The 26,621-nt window shown below is 40.9% G+C and overlaps 1 protein-coding gene across 5 annotated transcripts in view; it reads left to right on the forward strand.

Moving 5' to 3' along the window:
- smarca2 (SWI/SNF related BAF chromatin remodeling complex subunit ATPase 2) overlaps positions 1 to 26,621 on the forward strand; it is a 128,007-nt gene that overhangs the window by 96,268 nt on the left and 5,118 nt on the right. For all 5 annotated transcript variants that reach the window (XM_072281744.1, XM_072281747.1, XM_072281746.1 and 2 more), the window contains 5 exons: positions 1,593 to 1,811; positions 9,801 to 10,018; positions 14,769 to 14,874; positions 19,553 to 19,654; positions 25,678 to 25,804. In XM_072281744.1, the coding sequence (XP_072137845.1) occupies positions 1,593 to 1,811; positions 9,801 to 10,018; positions 14,769 to 14,874; positions 19,553 to 19,654; positions 25,678 to 25,804 (772 nt within the window). The remainder of the gene's footprint in view (positions 1 to 1,592; positions 1,812 to 9,800; positions 10,019 to 14,768; positions 14,875 to 19,552; positions 19,655 to 25,677; positions 25,805 to 26,621) is intronic.

The raw sequence follows: 26,621 nt of genomic DNA on the forward strand, positions 1-26,621 counted from the left end.
ATAAAATGCTTTCGGCGATTGCATCCTCCAAATCTTCAATTTCATTTGAATGTTCAAGGTGATTGTCGATAGCTTCAAATCTTTCATAATTCCTAACTTGCTGAAGTAGTGAAATCATTTCATTTTCACTCCCAGCTGTTTCTTGCATCTCCAAAAGGAATCCCAGCTATTTTCTCAACTAGTTTTAGTTCTTTAAGAGTTGTCCCAAATAGTGGCTGCCCTGATAAACCGATGGCCCAATTAACCAGAATCCTATCTATATATATATATATATATATGTATGTATATATATGTATATGTATGTGTGTGTGTATATATGTATATGTGTGTGTGTGTATGTAATATATATATATATAAAATGTGTGTGTGCTTTTTGTCAGTAGTGTTCAGAAGTATAAACATGTTGTTGAAGAACCTAGAATTTTCATGTTCTAGAATGTGCTATGTTTTTTTCAATTTTGTTGGAGTTTGTAGCATTAATATATTATAGAACGGGGGAAAAGACATTTCCAAATATGCATTCAAAAAATGGAAAAATGTATCCCCAGCAGAGTTGTCATTTATTATCCATCCCTAATTGCCCCGCTTGAGAAAACAGTTAGGAAACAACTGTAGGGGGGGCTTGACATCGCATATGGATGAGATTAGAAAAGGCTGCCAAGTTTCATTCCTTAAGACATAGGAGCAGAATTAGGCCAGTCTGCTTCCCTAAAGAGCACTAGTGAAATATTGTACATTGAAAATTGCCGATGACATCACTGTAATCTCCTCAATGAGTCACTAATTTTTCAGTTTCTGGCAGCTATTTTGTTAACCACCTTATCCAATATTCCCTTGTCTATTAGCTGGGAGATTACATAGATTCAGATATGAATGGAATGCAATGTTCAGAGAACTGTCATGATAATTTACTTATATTTTTAACAAAACACCTTGATATACTTTTGGAATTTCTTATTTTAGCTCTGTTTGATTCTATTGTGAAATTGATGCAACTGAACCAGTTTTGCTTATTCTCAATATAATGCCAGTCTGCATCCCATCAATCTTTAAAGCAGCTTAAAACATACTGATGCATTTGAACTAAATTCACATGTTTGCATACAACACAACAAAAATTAGTCTACTTCCTCCCAAAAGTGGTGCCATTTCAATTTGGTGGCTGCAAAACAAAGTGTGGCTGCTTCTAAATTGGTGTCCAGAAGAATTGGTTTTAACCAGTCAATGTGAATCAAACCCATGTTGAAGAACAAAAAATGTATGCAGAAATATTTAACTCCAAATATGGTATGTGTTTCAAGGAACAGAGAAAGTAGGCCATTTTCTTTTTCATTTTTCATTCTTACCTTCAAATTTACCACAGCTCTAATTTTAATACTTAGACCTAGTGTAAAATCTCGTGTCCTTAAATAAGTAACAATTTGCTAGGAGGAATAAAGTCACAATTTATTTGTCAGTGACTATCCTTTTGAAAGACTGATGCCTCATCCTCAAGTATTATATACATCAACTAATTGCTTTTATTTAATTCATAATAAATGTACTGTGATTATAAAGTCATGATATTACCATGCCAACACCTTCTACCTCAGCGCATGGATCTAGAGCGGCGAAGAGAAGATGCACGGAATCCAAAACGCAAGCCAAGACTGATGGAGGAAGATGATTTGCCATCATGGATTGTCAAAGATGATGCAGAAGTTGAAAGATTGACCTGTGAAGAGGAGGAGGAGAAGATGTTTGGGAGAGGTTCACGCATGCGCAGGGATGTGGACTACAGTGATGCCCTTACAGAAAAACAGTGGCTAAGGGTAGGTAACAATTACTGCTTGGTGTATTTGTATAGTTCAAAGAATCATTGTTTGTAAAGCAGAAAGATTAAAAATTAGCTTTATTTATCACATACATCGTGTTACGTAAACGGCAACAATGAATATCAATTGAGGCAGGTTATATGAAAACAACCAAACATTTATTAAACACGTATAAACGATAAGGGGAAAAAAAATAAAGGAAAACTTTAACCGGAAATTAACAGATATGCAGCCGTTCACCGACTCGCCACTCGGCTCTGGTTCTTAAAGCGTTAAATGCGAAAACAGTTCTTAAAGCGATACAGTCAGATATAGTTCTTAAAGCGATAACTTCAGAAGTCCAACAGTTTTACACATTCAATTGGGAGAGACTTCTCTGGAGAAGGATTTCTTCACAGATGCACCTTTACTGCTGATTCTGTCCACAGGATTCACGATGCCGAAAATAAACAGTTTAAAGCAACTGACCTTAAATTCCTTTAGAGAGAGAGAGAGAGAGAGAGCACCTTTTTGCATGAACACCTTGCTCTTTCTGGCAAGAGTTATCTCGATGCAGGTACTCCTCCAACGAAGACTCAATAAGGCCGATTCTTTATTAAACTGCCAAACGATGCCGACTTCTCTCGGCCCTTCGATAAATTCTTCACTCTCCCTTCAACTGTTGGAATTGAGTAAATTGGCATATCCAGCCACAAATTTCCAGTCCAAATAATATGAAATCTTTCAACAGAACGCACAACCGTTTTAAAAATGAAACTGCGTCACCAAAAACAAACACGTAACAAACAGAGATACAGCACGTTCTGCATGGAAATCTACAAACTCAAAAACCCTACTGCGTCACCTGAGTCGACCCTTATATAGTCACGGGGCACATGCCATCACGTGACCTCACATCGGCGGGAAAATCACATCAGGTGACCTCCAAAAGACCATTACATCATTCTCACAAAAAAAACAGATCTCCTTGAGCATGTAACAATTGAAAAATATGGTGAAATGCATAATTTGCATCAATAACCAATACAGTCCAAGGATGTGCTGGGGCTAGCGCACAAGTGTCACTGTGCTTCCAGCGCTAATCTAACATGGCCACAACTTACTTTGGAATTTGGGAGGAAATGAGCACCCAGAAGAACTCTCAATCACAGGGAGACCGTGCAAACTCCTTACAAGCTGTGGCAGGAATTGAACCCAGATCCCGGACGAAGTGTTATGCTAGCCTCTATGCTGCTGTGCCAAAGCAGCTATTGTATTACGCTTGCCCGACTTTGATTTTAAATTTTAACCCTGAGGACTTGTTTGTTAACTTCTAAAGGTGACTTTCTTGAACATGTTTTGTAATTCATATAGTTAAATTAAAGCAAACATTTCCTGCAATGATTTCTCTGCCTAATTTCTAAACCATTAGTTTTGAAATATAATCCTTGGCCTTCTAGATGTAAAACTATGTGATCTCTTTGGCATCTCCTTGGAAAATTTGTTCGATTCCACATATAAGCTGATAACATTAAACTGAAAGCCTGGATTAACTTTGAGTTTTCCATGATCATCATATTGGCTTTCACTTATCCAGCATCTTGCACCAGGTGAACAGTAATTCACTCAAATATTGGGAAGATTGACCCACTGTCTTCATTTCTGCCAAAAAACCTCATTCCGTAGCCATAGTGCTCCTGCAATAGTACTGAATACCTGTACTTCAGAACTTGACATGCTGTTGACCAAGTTGTGTCCGTACAAATACATCTATCTGGTAATGTGGAAAATTACACAGTTTTGTCCTGCCTGCAAGAAGCATGACGAATCCAACCCAGCAAATTAACAATGCAGTTACAGTATTCCCAATCATCACGATCATCAGTGATGTTATCAAATGGCACTTTCTAGGCAACTATCTTGTCACAGAAGCTCAGTTTGAATTCCACTAAAATTACTTGGCTCCTGACTTCATTTACAGCCTTGCTCCACACAGGACCATAGGGTTGAACTCTGGAAGTGGACTGAGAGTAACTGACCTGACATCAAGGCAGTATGGCATCAAGGAGCCTTGGCTAAACTGAAGTTGATGGGAATCGGGGACAAAGCCTCTGCTGTTTGGAATCATAACTAGCACAAAGAAAGATGGTTAAGGTAGTTTGAAATGAATCATGTTAGTCACAGGACACGTCTGCAGGAGTTCCTCGGGCTAGTGTCTTTAGCTGCTTCATCGAGGACCTTTATTCATAAGTTCAGAAATAGTGGTGCTTGTTGCTGATTGCAAAATGTTAGATTACACAACCTTTCTCAACTCTTCGGATTAATGAAATAGTCCATGCCTATTTGGCTAATGTTGTCCCTCTCTTAGGGTGGCTAATGTTGTCCCTCTCTTCCAGAAGGGGGGAAGAGAGAAAACAGGGAATTATAGACCAGTTAGCCTGATGTCGGTGGTGGGAAAGATGCTGGAGTCAATTATAAAAGATGAAATTACGACACATCTGGATAGCAGTAACAGGATCGGTCCGAGTCAGCATGGATTTACGAAGGGGAAATCGTGCTTGACTAATCTTCTGGAACTTTTTGAGAATGTAACTATGAAAATGGACAAGGGAGAGCCAGTGGATGTAGTGTACCTGGACTTTCAGAAAGCCTTTGATAAAGTCCCACATAGGAAATTAGTGGGCAAAATTAGGGCACATGGTATTGGGGGCAGAGTACTGACATGGATTGAAAATTGGCTGGCTGACAGAAAACAAAGAGTAGCGATGAATGGGTCCCTTTCGGAATGGCAGGCAGTGACCAGTGGGGTACCGCAGGGTTCAGTGCTGGGACCGCAGCTGTTTACAATGTATATTAATGATTTAGATGAGGGAATTAAAAGTAACATTAGCAAATTTGCTGATGACACAAAGCTGGTTGGCAGTGTGAAATGTGAGGAGGATGTTATGAGAATGCAGGTGACTTGGACAGGCTGGTTGAGTGGGCAAGATGCATGGCAGATGCAGTTTAATGTGGATAAATGTGAGGTTATCCACTTTGCTGGTAAGAACAGGAAGGCAGATTATTATCTAAATGGAGTCAAGTTAAGAAAAGGGGAAGCACAGCGAGATCTAGGTGTTCTTGTACATCAGTCACTGAAAGCAAGCACGCAAGTACAGCAGGCTGTGAAGAAAGCTAATGGCATGTTGGCCTTCATAACAAGGGGAATTGAGTATAAGAGCAAAGAGGTCCTTGTGCAGCTGTACAGGGCCCTGGTGAGACCACACCTGGAGTACCGTGTGCAGTTTTGGTCTCCAAATTTGAGGAAGGACATTCTTGCTATTGAGGGAGTGCAGCGTAGGTTCACAAGGTTAATTCCCGGGATGGCGGGACTGTCATATGTCGAAAGATTGGAGCGACTGGGCTTGTATACTCTGGAATTTAGAAGGCTGAGAGGGGATCTTATTGAAACATGTAAGATTATTAAGGGATTGGACAGGCTGGAGGCAGGAAGCATGTTCCCGCTGAAGGGTGAGTCCAGAACCAGAGGCCACAGTTTAAGAATAAGGGGTAGGCCATTTAGAATGGAGTTGAGGAAAAACTTTTTCACCCAGAGAGTGGTGGATGTATGGAATGCTCTGCCCCAGAAGGCTGTGGAGGCCAAGTCTCTGGATGCCTTCAAGAAAGAGATGGATAGAGCTCTTAAAGATAGTGGAATCAAAGGTTATGGGGATAAGGCAAGAACTGGATACTGATTGTGGATGATCAGCCATGATCACAGTGAATGGTGGTGCTGGCTCAATGGCCTACTCCTGTACCAACTGTCTATTGTCTATTGCCTCAGTCACAGCGAGACCTGGACAATATCCAAGCCGTGTCTGATAGGTGGCTAGTAATACTCCTATCACACAAGTGCCAGACTGATGATATCAAACAAAAGAAAATTCAGCTACTAATCCATGACAGTAAATGGCATTACCATCATTGAATCACCCACTACTAATATACCATTGACCAGAAACTAATTTGAATAGCCATTTACATAATATGGCTACAGAGCAGGTCAAGGGGTTAGGAATCCTGTGGTGACTAATTCACTGAAGGTTGAGTAAAGTGGCACTAGTGGTATACAGTGATGTTTTGCAGGAGCTCACAAAACACTACATCTTCTAAACTGCTTTTACTACAATCTGCAGCCTGTAGTTTCCCTTTAAGAAACATACTTTTGAACAGTCTAAACACAAGCATTTTACAATTTCATAAGGACTTGTGGAACTGGACTCAGGAATGCAAGTATGCATTGAAAGTCAGCTGTCGCTGAAAGAGAGTGTGCCAGGTAAGACTTCATGCCAGACTAAAGCAACAGAGTACACAGCAACCTCACCCTAGCATATTGCTGGCTAATGTACAGTCACTGGAGAACAAGATGTAAGACTTAAGGGAAGGTTGCTGTTTTGGAAGGAAAGGAGAGATTGCTGTGTTCTCTGTTTCACTAAGACATGGCTCACCATTAACACGCTGGACAACATCCCTAGACCACATTTCAGGAAGTCTGATCATCCAACTATCCTCCTACTTGCACACAGGCAGAGACTAAAGAGCAAGTCATCGGAAGTAAGGACAAGAGGGGGTGGGGTCTTCAGGACTTCGATGTTTCTATCATTCATTCTATGGGGTTTCTTGTCCTGTGGAGTGCAAATATCAGGTTATATTGTATACATACTCTGATAATAAATGAACTCCTGAATCTTCTGAGTGACTAAGGCATTGCTTCGAGTCAGTGGACTGGGCCATTTTCAAGGATTAATCAGAGGACCTGAATGAATGTGCCACATTTGTCACAGATTTTATAGAGACACTAACAGGCATGTGTCTTCCCACAGAATCATTCATAGTTGTTCCCACTCAGAAGCCCTATAATTGACTAATAGATCTGCAGTCTGCTGAGGGCTGGATTGGTGTTCAGGACTGAAGACCCAGGAAAGTACAAGAGGTCCAGGTGTGACGTCCAGAAAGTCACCTCACATGCAAAGTGGTAGTTCCAACTTCAATCACAAAAGGATGCTCGACAGCTATAGCAGGGCTTGAATGCCATCACCTCCTACAAAGCAAAACAAGCAATGTAGATGACAACACAATTTCACCCCGGATGAGCTCATTGCCTTTTATGCTTGCTTTGACACAGAACGTTGAAGTCACAGGGTCGTTGGGGACTGTGGGAGTTCATGAAAGTGCTTACATCTCTGGGGTTGATGTGAGAGCCTTCAAGAGGATGAACTTGTAGAAAGCATCTGGCCCAGACAATGTACCTAGCTGATAAGGGAAGACCTGTGCTAATCAACTGGCTGGAGTGTTTACTGACATCTTTAACCCCTTGCTTTGGCAGTCTGAGCAGGCTTGCTTCTAGCAGGCTTTAATTATACCAGTGCTCAAGAAGAACATGATAACCTGCCTCAATAAATATCATCCAGTAGCACTTGAATCCACTGTGATGAAATGCTTTTAGAAGTCATATCAAGTCCTGCTTGAGGAATGTCCTCCACTCTAATTTGCCTACCATCCCAACAGGTCAAAAGCAGATGCCATTTCATTTACTCTTCACTCAGCTTGGAACATCTCTGAGCAACTGGATCCATGGTTTTCTCACTTGCCTACTTGCTTTATAGATATGACTGCGTGGTTAAGTACAATTCCAAAACCATGTATAACTTTGCAGATGACAAAAGATAGTGATGAATTAAGGGATCGGAGATGGTCAGTAACTTTAAATTCCTTGGCTTTATCATATCAGAGGTTCGCTTCTGGTTCGAGCATGCAAGTGCTCTTACAAAGAAGGCATGATAGAGCCTCTACTTTCTCAGAAGTTTGTGCAAATTCTGCATGCCATGTAAAACTCTGACAAACTTCCACATATGCAAGTAGACAGTATCCTGACTGGTCGCATCAGAGCCTGGTGTGGAAACACCAATGCCCAAGAATAGAAAAGCCTACAAAAATGATGCACAAAGCCCAGTCCATCACAGGGAAAGTCCTTCCCTCTATTGAGCACATCTATAAGAAGTACTGCAACAAGAAAACAGCATCCATCAACAAGATCTGCCCCCGCCCCCCGCCCCATGATTCAGGCCATGCTCTCTCCTTGCTACTGGAGTCAGGAAAGAGGTACAGGAGCCTTGGGTCCCATATCACCAGGTTCGGGAACTATTATTACCCTTCAGTCATCAGGCTCTTGAACCAGTGGGGATAACTTCTCTCACCTCATCTGAACTGATTTCACAACCTATGGACTCATTTTCAAGAACTCTTCAAATCATGTTCTCAGCTTTATTTACTTAGTTATTTGTTTTTATTTGCAGTTTGTCTTGTGTGCTTACTCCACTGCTCTACTTGCATTACACTTACAACTGTGTGACTAAGCACAGCTCCAATGCCATACTTAAGCTTGCTGACACGACCACTGTCGTTGGCTGAATCATAGGTGGTGATGAATCTGCATGTAGGAGGGAGATTGAAAATCTGTTTCGGTGATGCCACGGCACCAACCTCATTCAATGTCAGCAAGACCAAGGAGGTGATTATTTACTTCAAGAGGAAGAAACCAGAGGTCTATGAGCCAGCTGGTGGAGAAGGTTGCAATATTAAATTCCTTGGTGTTATCATATCCGAGGACTTGTCCTGGGTCCAGCATGTAAATGCAGTTATGAAGAAAGCATGGCAGACCCTTCATTTCCTTAGAAGTTTTTGAAGATGTCATGCTGAATCTAATATTTTGACAAACTTCTATAGATGTGTGCTGGAGAGTATATTGACTGGTTGTATCACAGCTTGGTATGGATACTGCTCAGTCCATCACAGGTGAAGCCTTCCTCACCATTGAACACACCTACACCAAGCACTGTTACAGGAATGCAGCATCCAAAATCAGGGATTCCCACACCTAAGCCCTGCTCTCTTCTCGCTGTTACCATCAAGATGAAAGTTCAGGAGCCTCAGGACTCTCACTGCCAGGTCAGGAACAGTAATTATTGTTCAACAATCAGGCTCTTGAACCAATAGAATAACTTAATTCAATTTCAATTTCACTTTCCCCATCACTGAACTGTTCCCACAACCTATGGGCTCACTTTCAAGAACTCTTCATCTCATGTGCTCACTGTTTATTGCTTATTTATTTGCAATTACATTTTTTTGTCTTTTGTATTCGTAGTTTTTTGCCTTTTGCATATTGGTTGTTTGCCCTGTGGGGATGGTCCTGACCTAAGTCCTTGACCAGATATCTGTAATGGCATTAAGATGCCAATTCCACTCTTATTTCTTTTTCAGTTTTTCTTAGATCAGTATGTGGCTATATCTAGTTCTGTTTTAGAGCTTTCCTGTGAAGACTTTCGAAGCTTTTCACATTTATTAATCTGTGTTAATATAAATTTTAAATTGGAACATCCCACCAAAATTTTCTCAGCTGACCAAATGCAGTTTTTCTATGGGGTAATCCAGGTAATTGTTGAAGGCGAAAATTAGTTTCTGAGAGTGATTCAAATCTGCTTTAAGCTCTTAGCAAGTGTGGGATTCAAACAATAAAGGGGAAAAAATGCTTTAGGTCGTGCGATAATCAAATGTCTTTGATTTGGGGTTAAAAAAAAAAAAATTGAAGAAATGTAGGAGTTTTCAATGAACCTTAAACCAAAAAACCGACCTCTGGGAGGTATAGCGTAACTGATAATTTTCCCACTATATAGCTTAATAACTAAAAATATTTTTTAAGAAGTAAATTAATTTGTAAGCTGAAATTATCAGCAGCCTTATGAAGAATTGGGTAATTATATATTTAGAGCATGAAGGATCTGTATTTCTGATTTATGCTTCCTGGATGGTTCAGGGGTATGGAGTTTATAAATGGAGGGTAGGTAAATTAAATTTGTCATTTCTATTCATAACAGGCATTAAAAGATCAAATATTATTTGTCATTTGATATTAATGGATATTCAATATACTTAAATCTAAAATTTTAAACTGGGAATTTAACTTAGGCAATTGAAGATGGCAATTTAGAAGAAATGGAAGAGGAAATACGTCAGAAGAAAGCTAGGAAACGCAGAAGAAATGTGGATAAAGATTCATCAAAGGAGGATGGAAAAAAGAAGAAAAAGAGAGGCAGACCCCCAGCAGAAAAACTGTCTCCAAATCCACCTAGGATAACCAAACAGATGAATGCAATCATTGATACAGTTATAAACTACAGAGACAGGTAAAATGATTTGGACATTTTCTTCCTTGCCTTCCAAATCAAGTATTTCATTTGCAGTTCCATTGCATTAGTCGAACTCTAGACATTAAGATGCGTATTTCAGCAATTTCATCTAACTGTCCAATGTCAAAGGTGTTATGATGAAACTCTTAAAATGTTAAACCAACATCAGAACCATTAGAATTGTAAAAGAAATGCATAAAATCATAATAGCTTCTTCATAAAGATGTAAGGTTTGTTCTTGAGACAAGGTTGGTTAAGCAAACCAGTCTTGAATGGTTTAACTATGAGGAAATAGAATGATGTCTGACTTCCTAATTACTGATGAAGCAGTGAGAACTTTCAACACAACACATCACACTTAAAATTACTGTTTAAAACTCAAATCCATTTCAATGATAGTTCTAGTCTGGTGTCTAATGGGAGAAGAGTAATACTCAATTTAAGATGTTCAAAAGGTTCAACATTGAAGGCCATTCCTATGAGGTGGGTAACACACATAAAAGTTGCTGCTGAACGCAGCAGGCCAGGCAGCATCTCTAGGAAGAGGTACAGTCGACGTTTCAGGCCAAGATCCTTTGTCAGGACTGACTGAAAGAAGAGCTAGTAAGAGATTTGAAAATGGGAGGGGGGGGGAGATCCAAAATGATAGGAGAAGACAGGAGGGGGAGGGAGGGGAAAAGCCCAGAGGATGGGCGAGGGGTATAGTGAGGGGGACAGAGGGAGAAAAAGGGGAGAGAGAAAAAGAATGTGTGTATATAAATAAATAACAGATGGGGTACGAGGGGGAGGTGGGACAATAGCGGAAGTTTGAGAAGTCAATGTTCATGCCATCAGGTTGGAGGCTACCCAGGCAGAATATACAGTGTTGTTCCTCCAACCTGAGTGTGGCTTCATCTTTACAGTAGAGGACGCTGTGGATAGACGTATCAGAATGGGAATGGGACGTGAAACTAAAATGTGTGGCCACTGGGAGATCCTGCTTTCTCTGGCGGACAGAGTGTAGGTGTTCAGCGAAACGATCTCCCAGTCTGCGTCGGGTCTCGCCAATATATAGAAGACCACATAGGGAGCACCGGACACAGTATATCACCCCAGCCGACTCACAGGTGAAATGTCGCCTCACCTGGAAGGACTGTCCGGGGCCCTGAATGGTAGTGAGGGAGGAAGTGTAAGGGCATGTGTAGCACTTGTTCCGCTTACAAGGATAAGTGTCAGGAGGGAGATCAGTGGGAAGGGAAAGATGTGCTTGGTGGTGGGATCTCGTTGGAGGTGGCGAAGTTATGGAGAATTATATGTTGGACCCGGAGGCTGGTGGGGTGGTAGGTGAGGACAAGGGGAACCCTATTCCTAGTGGGGTGGCGGGAGGATGGAGTGAGAGCAGATGTGCGTGAAATGGGGGAGATGCGTTTGAGAGCAGAGTTGATGGTGAAGGAAGGGAAGCCCCTTTCTTCTCACGCTCTGTAACTTTTCGATGATTTTCAGTTCCCTGGCCCCCACCACTTTATTTTCACCATAGATGTCCTGTCCTTATATACTTCCATCCCCCATCAGGAAGGTCTCAAAGCTCTCCGCTTCTTTTTGGATTCCAGACCTAACCAGTTCCCCTCTACCACCCGTCTAGTGGAATTAGTCCTTACTCTTAATAATTTCTCCTTTGGCTCCTCCCACTTCCTCCAAACTAAAGGTGTAGCCACGAACATCCGTATGGGTCCTAGCTATGCCTGCCTTTTTGTTGGCTTTGTGGAACAGACTATGTTCCAAACCTATTCTGGTATCTATCCCCCACTTTTCCTTTATTGGCGCTGCTTCCTGCATGCATGCTGAGCTCGTTGACTTCATTAACTTTGCCGCCAACTTTCACCCTGCCCTCAAGTTTACCTGGTCCATTTCCGACACCTCCCTCCCCTTTCTAGATCTTTCTGTCTCTGGAGACAGCTTATCTACTGATGTCTACTATAAGCCTACTGACTCTCACAGCTATCTGGACTATTCCTCTTCTCACTCTGTCTCTTGCAAAAATGCCATCCCCTTCTCGCAATTCCTCAGTCTTCGCTGCATCTGCTGTCAGGATGAGGCTTTTCATTCCAGGACGAAGGAGATGTCCTGTTTTAAAGAAAAGGCCTTCCCTTCCTTCACCATCAACTCTGCTCTCAAACGCATCTCCCCCATTTCACGCACATCTGCTCTCACTCCATCCTCCCACCACCCCACTAGAAATAGGGTTCCCCTTGTCCTCACCTACCACCCCACCAGCCTCCGGGTCCAACATATTATTCTCCGTAACTTCGCCACCTCCAACGGGATCCCACCACTAAGCACATCTTTCCCCCCCATTCCGCAGGGATCGCTCCCTACGCAACTCCCTTGTCCATTTGTCCCCCCCCATCCCTCCCCACCGATCTCCCTCCTGGCACTTAAGCGGAACAAGTGCTACACATGCCCTTACACTTCCTCCCTCACTACCATTCAGGGCCCCAGACAGTCCTTCCAGGTGAGGCGACACTTCACCTGTGAGTCGGCTGGGGTGATATACTGCGTCCGGTGCTCCCTATGTGGTCTTCTATATATTGGCGAGACCCGACGCAGACTGGGAGATCGTTTCGCTGAACACCTACGCTCTGTCCGCCAGAGAAAGCAGAATCTCCCAGTGGCCACACATTTTAGTTCCACGTCCCATTCCCATTCTGATATGTCTATCCACGGCCTCCTCTACTGTAAAGATGAAGCCCATCTTCTGGGCTTTTCCCCTCCCCACCCCTTTCCTTTCTCCCTGGGCCTCCTGTCCCATGATCCTCTCGTATCCCTTTTGCCAATCAACTGTTCAGCCCTTGGCTCCATCCCTCCCACTCCTGTCTTCTATCATTGTGGATCTCTCCCCCCCCCCCCCCCCCCCACTTCCAAATCTCTTACTAGCTCTTTTAGTTAATCCTGACAAAGGGTCTCGGCCCAAAAAGTCGACTGTACCTCTTCCTAGAGATGCTGCCTGGCCTGCTGCGTTCACCAGCAACTTTTATGCGTGTTGCTTGAAATTCCAGCATCTGCAGATTTCCTGGTGTTTGCCTGTGAGGTGGGTATTGAGTTATTGGTCATCTCTCCAGTACCAAGTCAATTAAATAGCAATTCTTTTTGATTCTGACTGCCTATTTTATATTAACAGTGATTCTTCCTGATGTGAGTGTCTCCTCAATAAGTTTACTCATTGGAACCATTTAGAACCAGTTTACTAAACCCCAAACTCTTGAATGATAAATCGTTGCTCTGTAGCTAGCCCAATTTGCATTGGCAACATTTCTCATTTATGTGTATTTAAATCATATTGCTTTCTTTTGTCCAAGTTGATGAATGTAGAATTTGGAGCATAGCAGGCACTTCAGCTTGCAGTCTATGCCACCCATGATATCAATTTAAACGAATCACATCCTTTTTTTCATTTGCCTGTTTAAGTGCTGCTATTGTAACAATATTTGAGACAGCATTTGTCTGGTTTTATTCATTTATTGCTAGAAAACTAATAGCAATTAGTTCTCTTCCCATATATGCACTATTAACTGTGGTTTCCCCTTACTATCTTCAACTATATTTTGCTACTTAGCAACAAAGAACAGAAGTCAGGTGTCATATGCAGTTTAAAGTATAGTGCACACTCATGTCAATGGTCAAATAATTTTTTTCATTTCCTTTTGTGTTATAAAATGTTAAGAGACGGATGAATATCGTTGCAATGTACAACCACATTAAAATAATTATGCTTGTGTTCTTTTCAGGCTGCCTCTACAAATGTATGATGGAGTTGATCAATGTGTAGTATTAGTATAGAATTTGGGCTAATTTTTCCAGTTGTGACAGGAGTAAGAAATATCCTGACTCTTTGCATTAGATTTTCCATGGTTATTGGTTCTTTTTAACGATTCACTGCAGTTGTATTTCAGTAATAGGTCCTTTGTTTATAATAATCCAAGGTTGCAGCCATAGTTGACTATTACGAAAAAAGCTCAAAATGTATGTCTTCACTATATACAGTGGATTATGGTTAACTGGGGCAACTTTAAAATTGAGAAAATATGTGGGACACTGCTTTAGAGTGAACAGTTGCATTATTTGTGTGTGCTTGTGTTATGTTATTCATTTGGACTGACGTACGCCAAAAAGCAGTAATTTTTGACACTACTTCATGCAGGAAGGCAATGAAAGTAGTCTATTATCTACACTAGGTGTCTGCTGATTTTATTTATTTACAGTGAAAAGAACACAGTAGCAAACACTGGATGAATTCCTCTGTCAATAACTATTAGGAACTAGTACACAGTTTTATAGTACTGTAGTCACAGTAGTAGTGTTCTAATTTGTATATATTTTATTTAAATACACAATTTTGTTACTCAATTAAATGATAGTTTCTCTTTCTTTTAATACTTCTTTTAAAAAAAACTATTTCTATGAAACTTTTGCTAATTCGGGCAGCCGCTTAATTGGGCCAAAATGTATTGGTCCCGATATGTCTTAATTAACTGGAATCCACTGTACAGTTTGTTTTTTGCAATAGGAGCATGGTATGTGGCAAATTTTCTTTTCAGTCAAAAAGAAAGCTTAGGATCGCTTTTACAGTGATATTTTAATATAGTAATAGCTTTATAAAAATATAAATGAATATCAAAAATAGGCATATGGAATTTGAATTGACTTGAACTTCTTGTAAAATGATGGTGATGTAGCACTGATCACCTGTTCTCCCTTTGCCCTGAAATAGCTTGAACCGACAACTGAGTGAAGTCTTCATCCAGTTACCATCACGGAAGGAGTTGCCTGAATACTATGAGCTGATTCGAAAACCTGTGGATTTCAAAAAAATCAAGGTATAAACAGATCTGTAAAATTTGTTCTGTTTCATTCTCCATCTTGCAATAAAATGATTTTTAAATACTAATTATAACCACATAACTTAAACTGACTTGAATCGCCACTTTGCTCTAATGAATTAAAAGATACAATTTTTGAACATTTCTTCATCTTCCTATGCCCTATAAGTAGATCAATGAAAACTCAGTTGAGTACATCAATCTATATTTTTAAAAAGTATTTAGAATGTCCCTGTAAACAAAGTAGCTAATTAAATGCTTTTTTGGGAAAGAAGTTGAAACACCATATTTTATACTCCAGATAATCTTTTAAAACTTGGTGGTGGATAATAATATTAGTTACATTTTCTATCCACTCAAGAGTTGTATATTAACAGGAGCAATTCAAACCTGCCACAAACTAGCCAACTAACAGCCGGCTTAATTCAGTCACAATATCAAAATCTTAACGCAAGTTTCATACTGATTTTCTTGGATGTACTTTGTTTGAGACCACCACACCGCAATGCAGGGTTAAAGTATAGCTCTGGGAAGCTACAAAATTGAATCCCGTCATTGCTGTCATGGCACCAGGTCAAATTTGGGCAAGAAGACTTGATGCCTACTGTATCTATATGGATTTCAGTAAGGCATTTGACAAGGTTCCACACAGTAGGCTTATTCAGAAAGTCAGAAGGCATGGGATCCAGGGAAGTTTGGCCAGGTGGATTCAGAATTGGCTTGCTTGCAGAAGGCAGAGGGGTCGTGGTGGAGGGAGTACATTCGGATTGGAGGGTTGTGACTAGTGGTGTCCCACAAGGATCGGTTCTGGGATCTCTACTTTTCGTGATTTTTATTAACGTCCTGGATGTGGGGGTAGAAGGGTGGGTTGGCAAGTTTGCAGACGACACAAAGGTTGGTGGTGATGTAGATAGTGTAGAGGATTGTCAAAGATTGCAGAGAGACATTGATAGGATGCAGAAGTGAGCTGAGAAGTGGCAGATGGAATTCAACCCGGAGAAGTGTGAGGTGGTACACTTTGGAAGGACAAACTGCAAGGCAGAGTACAAAGTAAGTGGCAGGATACTTGGTAGTGTAGAGGAGCAGAGGGATCTGGGGGTACATGTCCACAGATCCTTGAAAGTTGCCTCATAGGTATATGGGGTAGTTAAGAAAGCTATGGGGTGTAGGCTTTCGTAAGTCGAGGTATAGAGTTTAAGAGTCGCGATGTAATGATGCAGTTCTATAAAACTCTGGTTAGGCCACACTTGGAGTACTGTGTCCAGTTCTGGTTGCCTCACTATAGGAAGGATGTGGAAGCATTGGAAAGGGTACAGAGGAGATTTACCAGGATGCTGCCTGGTTTAGAGAGTATGCATTATGATCAGAGATTAAGGGAGCTAGGGCTTTACTCTTTGGAGAGAAGGAGGATGAGAGGAAACATGATAGAGGTATACAAGATATTAAGAGGAATAGATAGAGTGGATAGCCAGCGCTTCTTCCCCAGGGCACCACTGCTCAATACAAGGGGACATGGCTTTAAGGTAAGGGGTGGGAAGTTCAAGGGGGATATTAGAGGAAGGTTTTTCACTCAGAGAGTAGTTGGTGTGTGGAATGCACTGCCTGAGTCAGTGGTGGAGGCAGATACGCTAGTGAAATTTAAGAGACTATTAGACAGGTATATGGAGGAATTTAAGTTGGGGGGTTATATGGGAGGCAGGGTTTGAGGGTCGGCACAACAATGTGGGCCGAAGAGCCTGTACTGTGCTGTACTATTCTATGTTCTATGTATTTCTCCAAATGAAAATGAGCAATTAAACCAAAATGGTGTGTTACCCTTTATCATAAAGGGCTTAGGGTACACTTTGTCACACCAGAACTCCAGTGCTGTTTTCAATTTTGGTCTCTATACCCAAGGAAGGAAATGCTAGATTTGGAGGCAGTGAAGTACAAAATCCTACAACGATGAATACCTGTGAAGACCAAGAGAGTAACTAGCTTGTACACACTGGAGTTTATTTTATGGAGCATTCAGGGTTCTGAGAGCAATTGATAAGTTATCTGCAGAGGTGTTTCCCAGGCTGGAGAATCCAAAACAAAGGATGTGGTCCCTGGATTATTTATTAGGCATTAAGGACAAATGAGTGAACAAAGTTAGGGAAAACCCTATTTCACCTTATTTCTCCTCAGTCTGTTGGTACAGGTAACTATCGGAAAGTCCTTGTAAGGATGAGTCTTTTTAAGTTGATGACTAATGTGGAGGTCATAGCCCTGGATGGTATTAAATTAATTCAGTGTCTTTGAGGCTGCGCTTGTACAGATAGAGTGGCAAGTGAGTTTATCAGACAGCAAAATACATCGTCTCTGTCCTACCTGACCATTTAAATTCTAGTCAATGGTGAGTCACAAGATGTTGATTGTCAGTGACTGTAGAAGGGCAGGTAAACCAACATCTAAATGTCCTCAGCACTGATGTCTTAATTATTCAGTCTGATCACTGGTCGAGCCTTGTTTTTCACAGCTCCCAAAACCACACTCCTGAATTGCGTTCTGAACTCAATTCACGGATGTGATTTTGTTGCAGGAAGAGATTATTAGGTAGCCAGAAGAAAAGATGCAACAATATGCTCAGAGCCTCCTTGGAGGGAAATGTGCAATAACCACATTGACTCTGGAGAGTGCATTGCCCATAACCACAGTGAAGAAAGAGCAATTCATACTGGTATTTTGACCCTGAGCATTGAAAGAGTGCAGAAGCCCTCCTTAAATGGTAGGAGTGAAACTCACAAACAACTCACTTACCCATTTGTAAAAGAATACACAGTTCCCACATTGGTCTCAGAACTCACAAAACTAAAATAGAAGCCAATCATCCTTGATCGCAAGAAGTAGAGAATGGTAATGCTTTTGAATCTGTCTCTTGTTTGAACCTGCCCATTATCAGGCACTGAATGGGAATGAATTCTACTTCTCAGCTCATGTCTGATCATGACCCTGGAATTGAGCATTGCACGATTATCAACAGATGTGCTTCTGACTTATTTGAAGGTTGAAGTTTTGGTTCCACCAGAATCACTCAGCTCATAGACCTCATTACAATGTTGATCCAATTGTGGACAAAATAACTGAACTCCAGGGATGTGGTGACTGTCCTTGATGGTGTGGCAGCAGTCCTCAAAATTGAAGGCAGTTGAATTTGGGGTGAATTAGCGAAAATGATGGGTGCGTTGGAATCGAATCTTTTCAACACCAGGCCTTCGCTACAAGAGTTCTTCAAAACAGCAGTATTCAAGGTCCAATTTCAGCTGCAGTGATTTTCTTTGCATCAATAGATCAGAAGAACATGTTCTCATGATTGTATAGATTTCACTTGCATATCCTGATGAGTACTTGCCAGCATTTAGCAAGATCTAAATAGTGTTTTGTCTTGAGCTGTGAAATCACAAGCAATATTTGTGCTACAAGAGTCTTAACTTCGCAAGACATTTTGATACCATGGCAAAACGCAGCAGCATGAATATCCTAGATGGGAATCCCCTTTGATGAAATGCTTAACCAGGCCATCAAAGTACATACTGCAGCTACAAAGGCATTGAAGGACTCTGTTCCAGAAAGGCTGATGGAAGTCAGAGGTGTAATGGAATACTCTGCAATTAACCTGGGTTTGGGTCACTGCTAAGGAAACATGGCCTCTGCCAAGACATAATTATTTCAAGTAGCATCATGTTTATAATTTATATATGTGCGCCCTCCACCTCAAGCGAGCCATGATTGCATGGTTGCTATCTGTGGATGCACTACAACAACTTTAGGCCTCTTGGACAACACATCTCAACTTCTTTAACTTCAATATACAGTATAAAATAACCAACTCCGTCTACAAGTTATAAACACAAAAGCTTAGGCAGATGTTGGAAATCCAGAACAACACAAAATCCTAGAGGAGCTCAGCAGCTCAGGTGGGATCTATGGAGGGGAATAAACAGTTGATGTTTTGGGCCGACACCCTTCATCAGTCCTGATGAAGGGTTTTTGCCAGAAACATCGACTGTTTATTCCCCCCCATAGATACTGCCTGATGTGCTGTGTTCCTCCAGCATTTTTGTGTTGGTCAGTCTGCAAGTAATCCTCCAAGCTTTTGATTCATGAATATAATGTTGATAATTGCATTTTTGGTAAGTTAAGTTCTCAATTTCGGATAGCACTGAGAATGCCCTCAACAAATTAGCTACTACAGTTCAAAGCACTTTTTCCAGAGTTAATTAAAAAATTTTATGAATGAATAGTTGTGTTCAATGTGTACATCCCTGGAGAATGAGGGATGAAAAGTAGTTATAACCCAAAATCTAAGATTTAGCATGACAAGCTGGAAGATTGAATAATCTACTAAATTGAGTAAATTGTTACTAAAAACATTACTGGGAAATCCACCAGATCATTGTATGTATTTAAATGAAAGGCAACCTGATTCATTCAGGTCTTCTGGGGAAACCTTGACTTCATTGTTTTACAGTTGTCTGGTTCCCCATATATCAGTGGTAACTGGCATTAAATTTTGCTTCCAAGAATATATGAAAAAGAAGAAATTGACTGTGGACTAGTGAAAATTTTGTTATGCCATGAAAATAAGGTGGATTTTGAAAGTTTGAACTGTAAATATGAATTTTAACTGTACATCAAATCTGAATTTGTCTAGGACCGTATTCGCAACCATAAATACCGTAGTCTGGGAGATCTGGAGAAGGATGTAACACTGTTATGTCATAATGCTCAGACGTACAATCTAGAAGGATCACAGGTCTGTTTATTTACTTTATGTTGATTTTGTTGAGTCTTTTGTGACAAGAAATACATGTACAAAATGTGATGATTCTGTGATGATCAGAACTTCCGAGGGGACAGTTGGTTATTAGAATCCATCCCATGGAAGATGTGTAAGTAATTAATAAAAGTGACACCTAAGCAATTATTGAATCTTATGATTTTCTTCCAAAACTGTTGTTAGTTGCAAGCATTTGGGAATATATTTTTCTAGAGTATTTACTGATTCACACTTGCCCTCATGTCTATATTTTAAAATTGCAGCAATAAACTCTCTTGGTCTTTGTAACTGGGAATTTAATTTACTGAAGGTAACAATAAGTGTGGAACAGCAAATCAACACAAGTGACTTCTGCAAGATGGTTTGATTTCATTTCTAGAAAATCCGTAATGATTTTTTATAATGTAAAGTGGCTTCATCTTTTTGGGCATCTAGAAACACGAGTGGGGACAGGGAGAGGTTGATTTATTTATGTTTTTCACAAATTCATGAGAACAAATTTTATTATGAATCGCCACCCAAAAATTTGAGGTGCATGAATTCTATAAGTGTGAGTTTCCATTACCTAAATGGTCATAAGGCAGGCATTGCCTGATGGCTGGTTTTGCTTAATTGAAGAACTTCAACACACAACATAAGAGACTTGGTATGAATTAACATTAAATTTAGATAAGCTTCTGTAATGTAAGGAATAAATAAGATTCCATTAGATAATGTGCAGGCTCCAGTTTCATTTCCAGTTGTGAGAATGCTTACCAGACATACTTGAGATATAGGAAGTGGAAAAGATGCGTGGCAAATCCAGATCATGCTGTATGTGATGGCTAACTAGAGCCAAGCCATTCATGGATTTATTTATGGACAGAATTTGTAATGCGGTTAGGGGGTGGGGGAAGGAGAGTGACTAAGTTTAGAGAGACATCAGTTTTAATTAACTGTTCTTAGTTTGAAAATAGATGTGGACAAAAATAAGTATGATTCTGTTGAAACACAAACATGAATTTGTAGGTCTCTAGTCCATAAAATGTCATGGGTGGGGTGTTCACAAAGTTTCAATGGAGGTCCTTGGAGAGAGTAAGAAAATGTTTGTAAGATAATCCATTTTGAACTTTTGACCTACTGAGCTAATGTTAGACTCCCAACAAAACAATCCCCGTTTTTTTGGGTTTCTCTTATTTTTTTCCTGAGCATGCTGTCTTTTAAATCCCCATCAGCACCTGATTCTCTTGACATTCAGCCTACAGTAGTCAGGTAACCAAGTAACCAACCAAGTAGCCCTTTACTTTTTAGGATATGCAGTGGAATAGCACATGCTCACAGGGATAACGTGTAGATTCTACACTAACAGCACTTGAGTTCAGGATGAAACCCAGGCTGCTCTAAGTATTCATATTGTGTAACAGTGTTCACTGTTATGCAAAAACACTGGGATAATTTACTACATTAAAGCTGTTATATGAAGGCATGATTACTATATTTTTCATTTGCCACTAACATCAAAATTTTTTAAATAAAGATTTTAACTACCCTATGTCAAAGAATTAACTAGGACTTAATCGAGCTATATCGACTGAATATTTCTGTAAGCTTTTTACCAACCTGAAACTGCAGTAGTACCTCCCTGCTCTTGTACTCGAATCCTCTTGCTATGAATGCCAGCATACCATTTGCCTTTTTCACTGCCTGCTGTACCTGCATGCCCACTTTCAATGACTGGTGTACAATGACACCCAGGTCTCGTTGCACCTCCCCTTTTCCTAATCGGCCACCATTCAGATAATAATCTGTTTTCCTGTTCTTGCCACCAAAGTGGATAACCTCACATTTATCCACATTAAATTGCATCTGCCATGAATTTGCCCACTCACCTAACCTATCCAAGTCACCCTGCATCCTCTTGGCATCCCCCTCACAGCTAACACTGCCGCCCAGTTTTGTGTCATCCGCAAACTTGGAGATGCTGCATTTAATTCCCTCGTCTAAGTCATTAATATATATTGTAAACAACCGGGGTCCCAGCACTGAGCCTTGCGGTACCCTACTGGTCACTGCCTGCCATTCTGAAAAGGTCCTGTTTATTCCCACTCTTTGCTTCCTGTCTGTCAACCAATTCTCTATCCACATCAATACCATACCCCCAATACCGTGTGCTTTAAGTTTTCACACTAATCTCCTGTGTGGGACCTTGTCAAAAGCCTTCTGAAAATCCAAATATACCACATCCACTGGTTCTCCCCTATCCACTCTACTAGTTACATCCTCAAAAAATTCTATGAGATTCGTCAGACACGATTTTCCTTTCACAAATCCATGCTGACTTCGTCTGATGATTTCACCACTTTCCAAATGTGCTGTTATCACAGCTTTGATAACTGACTCTAGCATTTTCCCCACCACCGATGTCAGGCTAATCGGTCTATAATTCCCCGGTTTCTCTCTCCCTTTCTTAAAAAGCGAGGTTACATTAGCTACCCTCCAATCCTTAGGATCTAATCCAGAATCTAAAGAGTTTTGAACGATTATCACTAATGCATCCACTATTTCTTGTGCTACTTCCTTAAGCACTCTGGGATTTAGACCATCTGGCCCGGGGGATTTATCTGCCTTCAATTCCTTCAATTTACCTAACACCACTTCCCTGCTAACATGTATTTCCCTCAGTTCCTCCATCTCACTAGACCCTCGGTCCCCTACTATTTCCGGAAGATTATTTATGTCCTCCTTAGTGAAGACAGAACCAAAGTAGTTATTCAATTGGTCTGCCATGTTCTTGTTCCCCATGATCAATTCACCTGTTTCTGACTGTAAGGGACCTACATTTGTCTTAACCAATCTTTTTCTTTTCACATATCTATAAAAGCTTTTACAGTCAGCTTTTATGTTCCCTGCCAGCTTTCTCTCATAATCTTTTTTCCCTTTCCTAATTAAGCCCTTTGTCCTCCTCTGCTGGACTCTGAATTTCTCCCAGTCCCCGGGTGTGCTGCTTTTTCTGGCTAATTTGTATGTTTCTTCTTTGGAATTGATACTATCCCTAATTTCCCTTGTCAGCCACGGGTGCACTACCTTCCCTGGTTTATTCTTTTGCCAAACTGGGATGAACAATTGTTGCATTTCATCCATGCGATCTTTAAATGCTTGCCATTGCATATCTACCATCAACCCTTTAAGTGTCATTTGCCAGTCTATCTTAGCTAATTCACATCTCATACCTTCAAAGTTACCCTTCTTTAAGTTCAGAACCTTTGTTTCTGAATTAACTGTGTCACGCTCCATCTTAATGAAGAATTCCGCCATATTATGGTCAGTCTTACCCAAAGGGCCTCGCACGACAAGATTGCTAACTAACCCTTCCTCATTGCTCAGTACCCAGTCCAGAATGGCCTGCTCTCTAGTTGGTTCCTTGACATGTTGGTTCAGAAAACCATCCCGCATACATTCCAAGAAATCCTCTTCCTCAGCACCCTTATCAATTTGGTTCACCCAATCTATATGTAGATTGAAGTCGCCCATTATAACTGCTGTTCCTTTATTGCACGCATTTCTAATTACCTGTTTAATGCCATCCCCAACCTCACTACTACTGTTAGGTGGCCTGTACACAACTCCCACCAGCGTTTTCTGACCCTTAGTGTTATGCAGCTCTACCCATATCGGTTCCGCATCCTCCCGGCTAATGTCCTTCCTTTCTATTGCGTTAATCTCCGCTCTATCCAGCAGTGCCTCCCTACCTCCTTTTCTTTCATGTCTATCCTTCCTGAATATTGAATATCCCTGAATGTTGAGCTCCCATCCTTGGTCACCCTGGAGCCACGTCTTTGTGATCCCAACTATATCATATTCATTAATAACTATCTGCACATTCAATTCATCCACCTTGTTATGAATGCTCCTTGCATTGACACACAAAGCCTTCAGGCTTGCTTTTACAACACTCTTAGCCCTTATACAATTATGTTGAAAAGTGGCCCTTTTTGATTTTTGCCCTGGATTTGCCGGCCTGCCACTTTTACTTTTCACCTTACTACTTTTTGCTTCTACCCTCATTTTACACCCCTCTGTCTCTCTGCACTTGTTCCCATCCCCCTGCCACATTGGTTTAAATCCTCCTGACCAACAGTAGCAAACGCTCCCCCTAGGACATTGGTCCAGTCCAGTCCAGGTTGAGACCGTCCTGTTTGTACCGGTCCCACCTTCTCCAGAACTGGTTCCAGCGCCCCAGAAATTTGAATCCCACCCCCTTGCACCATTTTTCAAGCCACGTATTCATCTGAAATATCCTCCTATTTCTACTCTGACTAGCACGTGGCACTGGTAGTAATCCAGAGATTATTACCTTTGTGGTTCTATGTTTTAGTTTATCTCCTAACTCCCTAAATTCACCTTGTAGGACCTCATCCCGTTTTTTACCTATATCGTTGGTACCTATGTGCACCACGACCACTGGCTGCTCACCCTCCCACTCCAGAATGTCCTGCAGCCGCTCAGAGACATCCTTGACCCTTGCACCAGGGAGGCAACATACCCTCCTGGAGTCTGGTTTGCGGCCGCAGAAACGCCTATCTATTCCCCTTACAATCGAATCCCCTATCACTATAGCTCTCCCACTCCTTTTCCTTCTCTCCTGTGCCGCAGAACCAGCCATGGTGCCATGAACTCGGCTACTACTGCCTTCCCCTGATGAGACATCTCCCCCAACAGTATCCAAAACAGTATATCTGTTTAGGAGGGAGATGACCTCAGGGGACTCCTGCACTACTGCTATGCTGTCTAGTGGTCACCCATTCCCTTTCTGCCTGTGTAGCCTTTACCTGCGGTGTGGCCAACTCACTGAACGTTCTATTCACGACTTCCTCAGCATCGCGGATGCTCCAGTATGAATCCAATCGCAGCTCCAGCCGCTCAGTGCGGTCTGCCAGAAGCTGCAGCTGGACACATTTCCTGCACACATAGTCGTCAGGGACACTGGAAATATCCCTGATTTTCCACATTCTGCAGGAGGAATAACCCACGGGGCCAAACTCAGCTGTCATGACCTACCCAATACACTACAGCCTCACCACCTTCCTTGCTTCAAATAAAATACCGCTGCAGACAACCCCAACCTCAAGATCTGTTTTATTCCTTAAACAACTAAAAATCAAAAAATATTGCTCATTTATTGAACTGCTTTTTATACAAATCTGTGTTTGGTCAATGCCTACTTTCTATATTTTAAGGTCATGTACTATATCAATGCAAACTAATTCTTTGAATATGATCTTGTACTTCTCCTCGGACTCCTAGTTTGTGTGCTCACACTTGTAAGAATTTGTTCATGCATTGAAAGTTTGAGAGAACTGCTCTTTAAGAAATGCCACTTCAGAGTTTAGTGGAGAAACATTGCATACAAAGCACACATCAGATTTAGATCAAACTCAAGAAATTGTGACATGTCAATCAACCTTAAGATCAAAAGCTAGATACTTACATACAGCATGATCTGGTTTTACCAATTTTGCAATACACCTTTTTCACTTCCTATATCCCAGATATGTCTGGAAATCATTCTCACAACTGGAAGTGAACCTGGAAACTGCACATTAGATAATGGAATCTTATTTATTCCTTACATTTCATTACAGAAGCTAATTGAAATTTAATGTTAATTCATATCAAGATTCTTTTATGTTATGTTGAAGTTCTTAAGTCAAGTGAAACCAGCTATCAGGCAATGCCTGCCTTATGGCCATTTGGGTAATGGAAACTCACGCTTGTAGAATTACTACAAGGATTTTATTAATATTTGAACAAATTAACTTGAAACTGGCTTTGTAATTCATAATTGTAAATACTGTATAATGCCATGCAGTTTTTGAAACACTAAATCACATCTTGTTTCAGCAGAATTGTTTAAAAACTTGTCATACTACAGGTTTACTGAAATTCAAAATATATGATAGCAGTTGTAATTGTTGACGAGTAACGTTACTCCACCTGTTTAAACTTTTCTCTTATTGCAGATTTATGAAGATTCCATTGTTCTTCAATCGGTGTTTAAAAGTGCAAGGCAGAAGATCGCTAAAGAGGAGGAAAGTGAGGAGGAAAGTAATGATGATGAGGATGAAGAGGAGGAATCAGGATCTGAGAGTGAGCCTGAATTTTTATCTTGAACTGCTGTTAGGTTTACTTTTAGTCAACAACAATCAGATTGTGCTTGCCCATGGCTGTCTGTTCCGTAGGAATATCATCTACACTTCATTTGCAGGTTGGCTTCTCTCCTCTACAATGCAGATGAGTTGGTTAGAAGATGACACTTCTGGCCTCACTCTCACTCTCTGTTACTTAATTCATCAGCAGAACACTGGTATACTGATCTTTTGGGCCAGATGTATTTGATATCTGGCCCTTCAGCTTTTTGCCAGGAATGAGAAAAGCATTGTAGCCCCATACATTTTCTGGGGTCACAGACTTTTCTTAAGAAATATAAGTAGTTTCTGATTTGAATTAATTTCCTGTGTTCATTTTTTAAGTTAAACATTATTTTTAGTTCAATTATTTATATCTCTTTGGATTATTTTTAAATGCTTTTGATTTATAAAAGATATTTAACAGTAGTTTAAAGGCCTTTGACAATAGCAAGTTGCTGAAAGGTCATCAGGGTTGGACACATGAGGTTCAGTTGCTTTTCACAACCAGTTGATTTCATTGGTGGGTGTGACGAAAATCCTGGAGGCAATTAGGTGTGTGGTGGTGCTGAATGACCATCAGTTGATAGAATTACAGAATGGTTAAAATACCGGAGGCTGCCATTTGGCCCATGAGGTCTACACCAAATCTCTTTAAGATCATTCAGATTATTGCCACCGCTCATCCCTCTGCCAAAACTACAATTGAATCTGTCTTCACTACTCCCTGGGCAGAATGTCCATAACCTAAACAATTCCTATGTGATGGTGGGTGGTGG

The sequence above is a fragment of the Mobula birostris genome, chromosome 17, assembly GCF_030028105.1.
Source record: "Mobula birostris isolate sMobBir1 chromosome 17, sMobBir1.hap1, whole genome shotgun sequence".
Classification (NCBI taxonomy): domain Eukaryota; kingdom Metazoa; phylum Chordata; class Chondrichthyes; order Myliobatiformes; family Myliobatidae; genus Mobula; species Mobula birostris.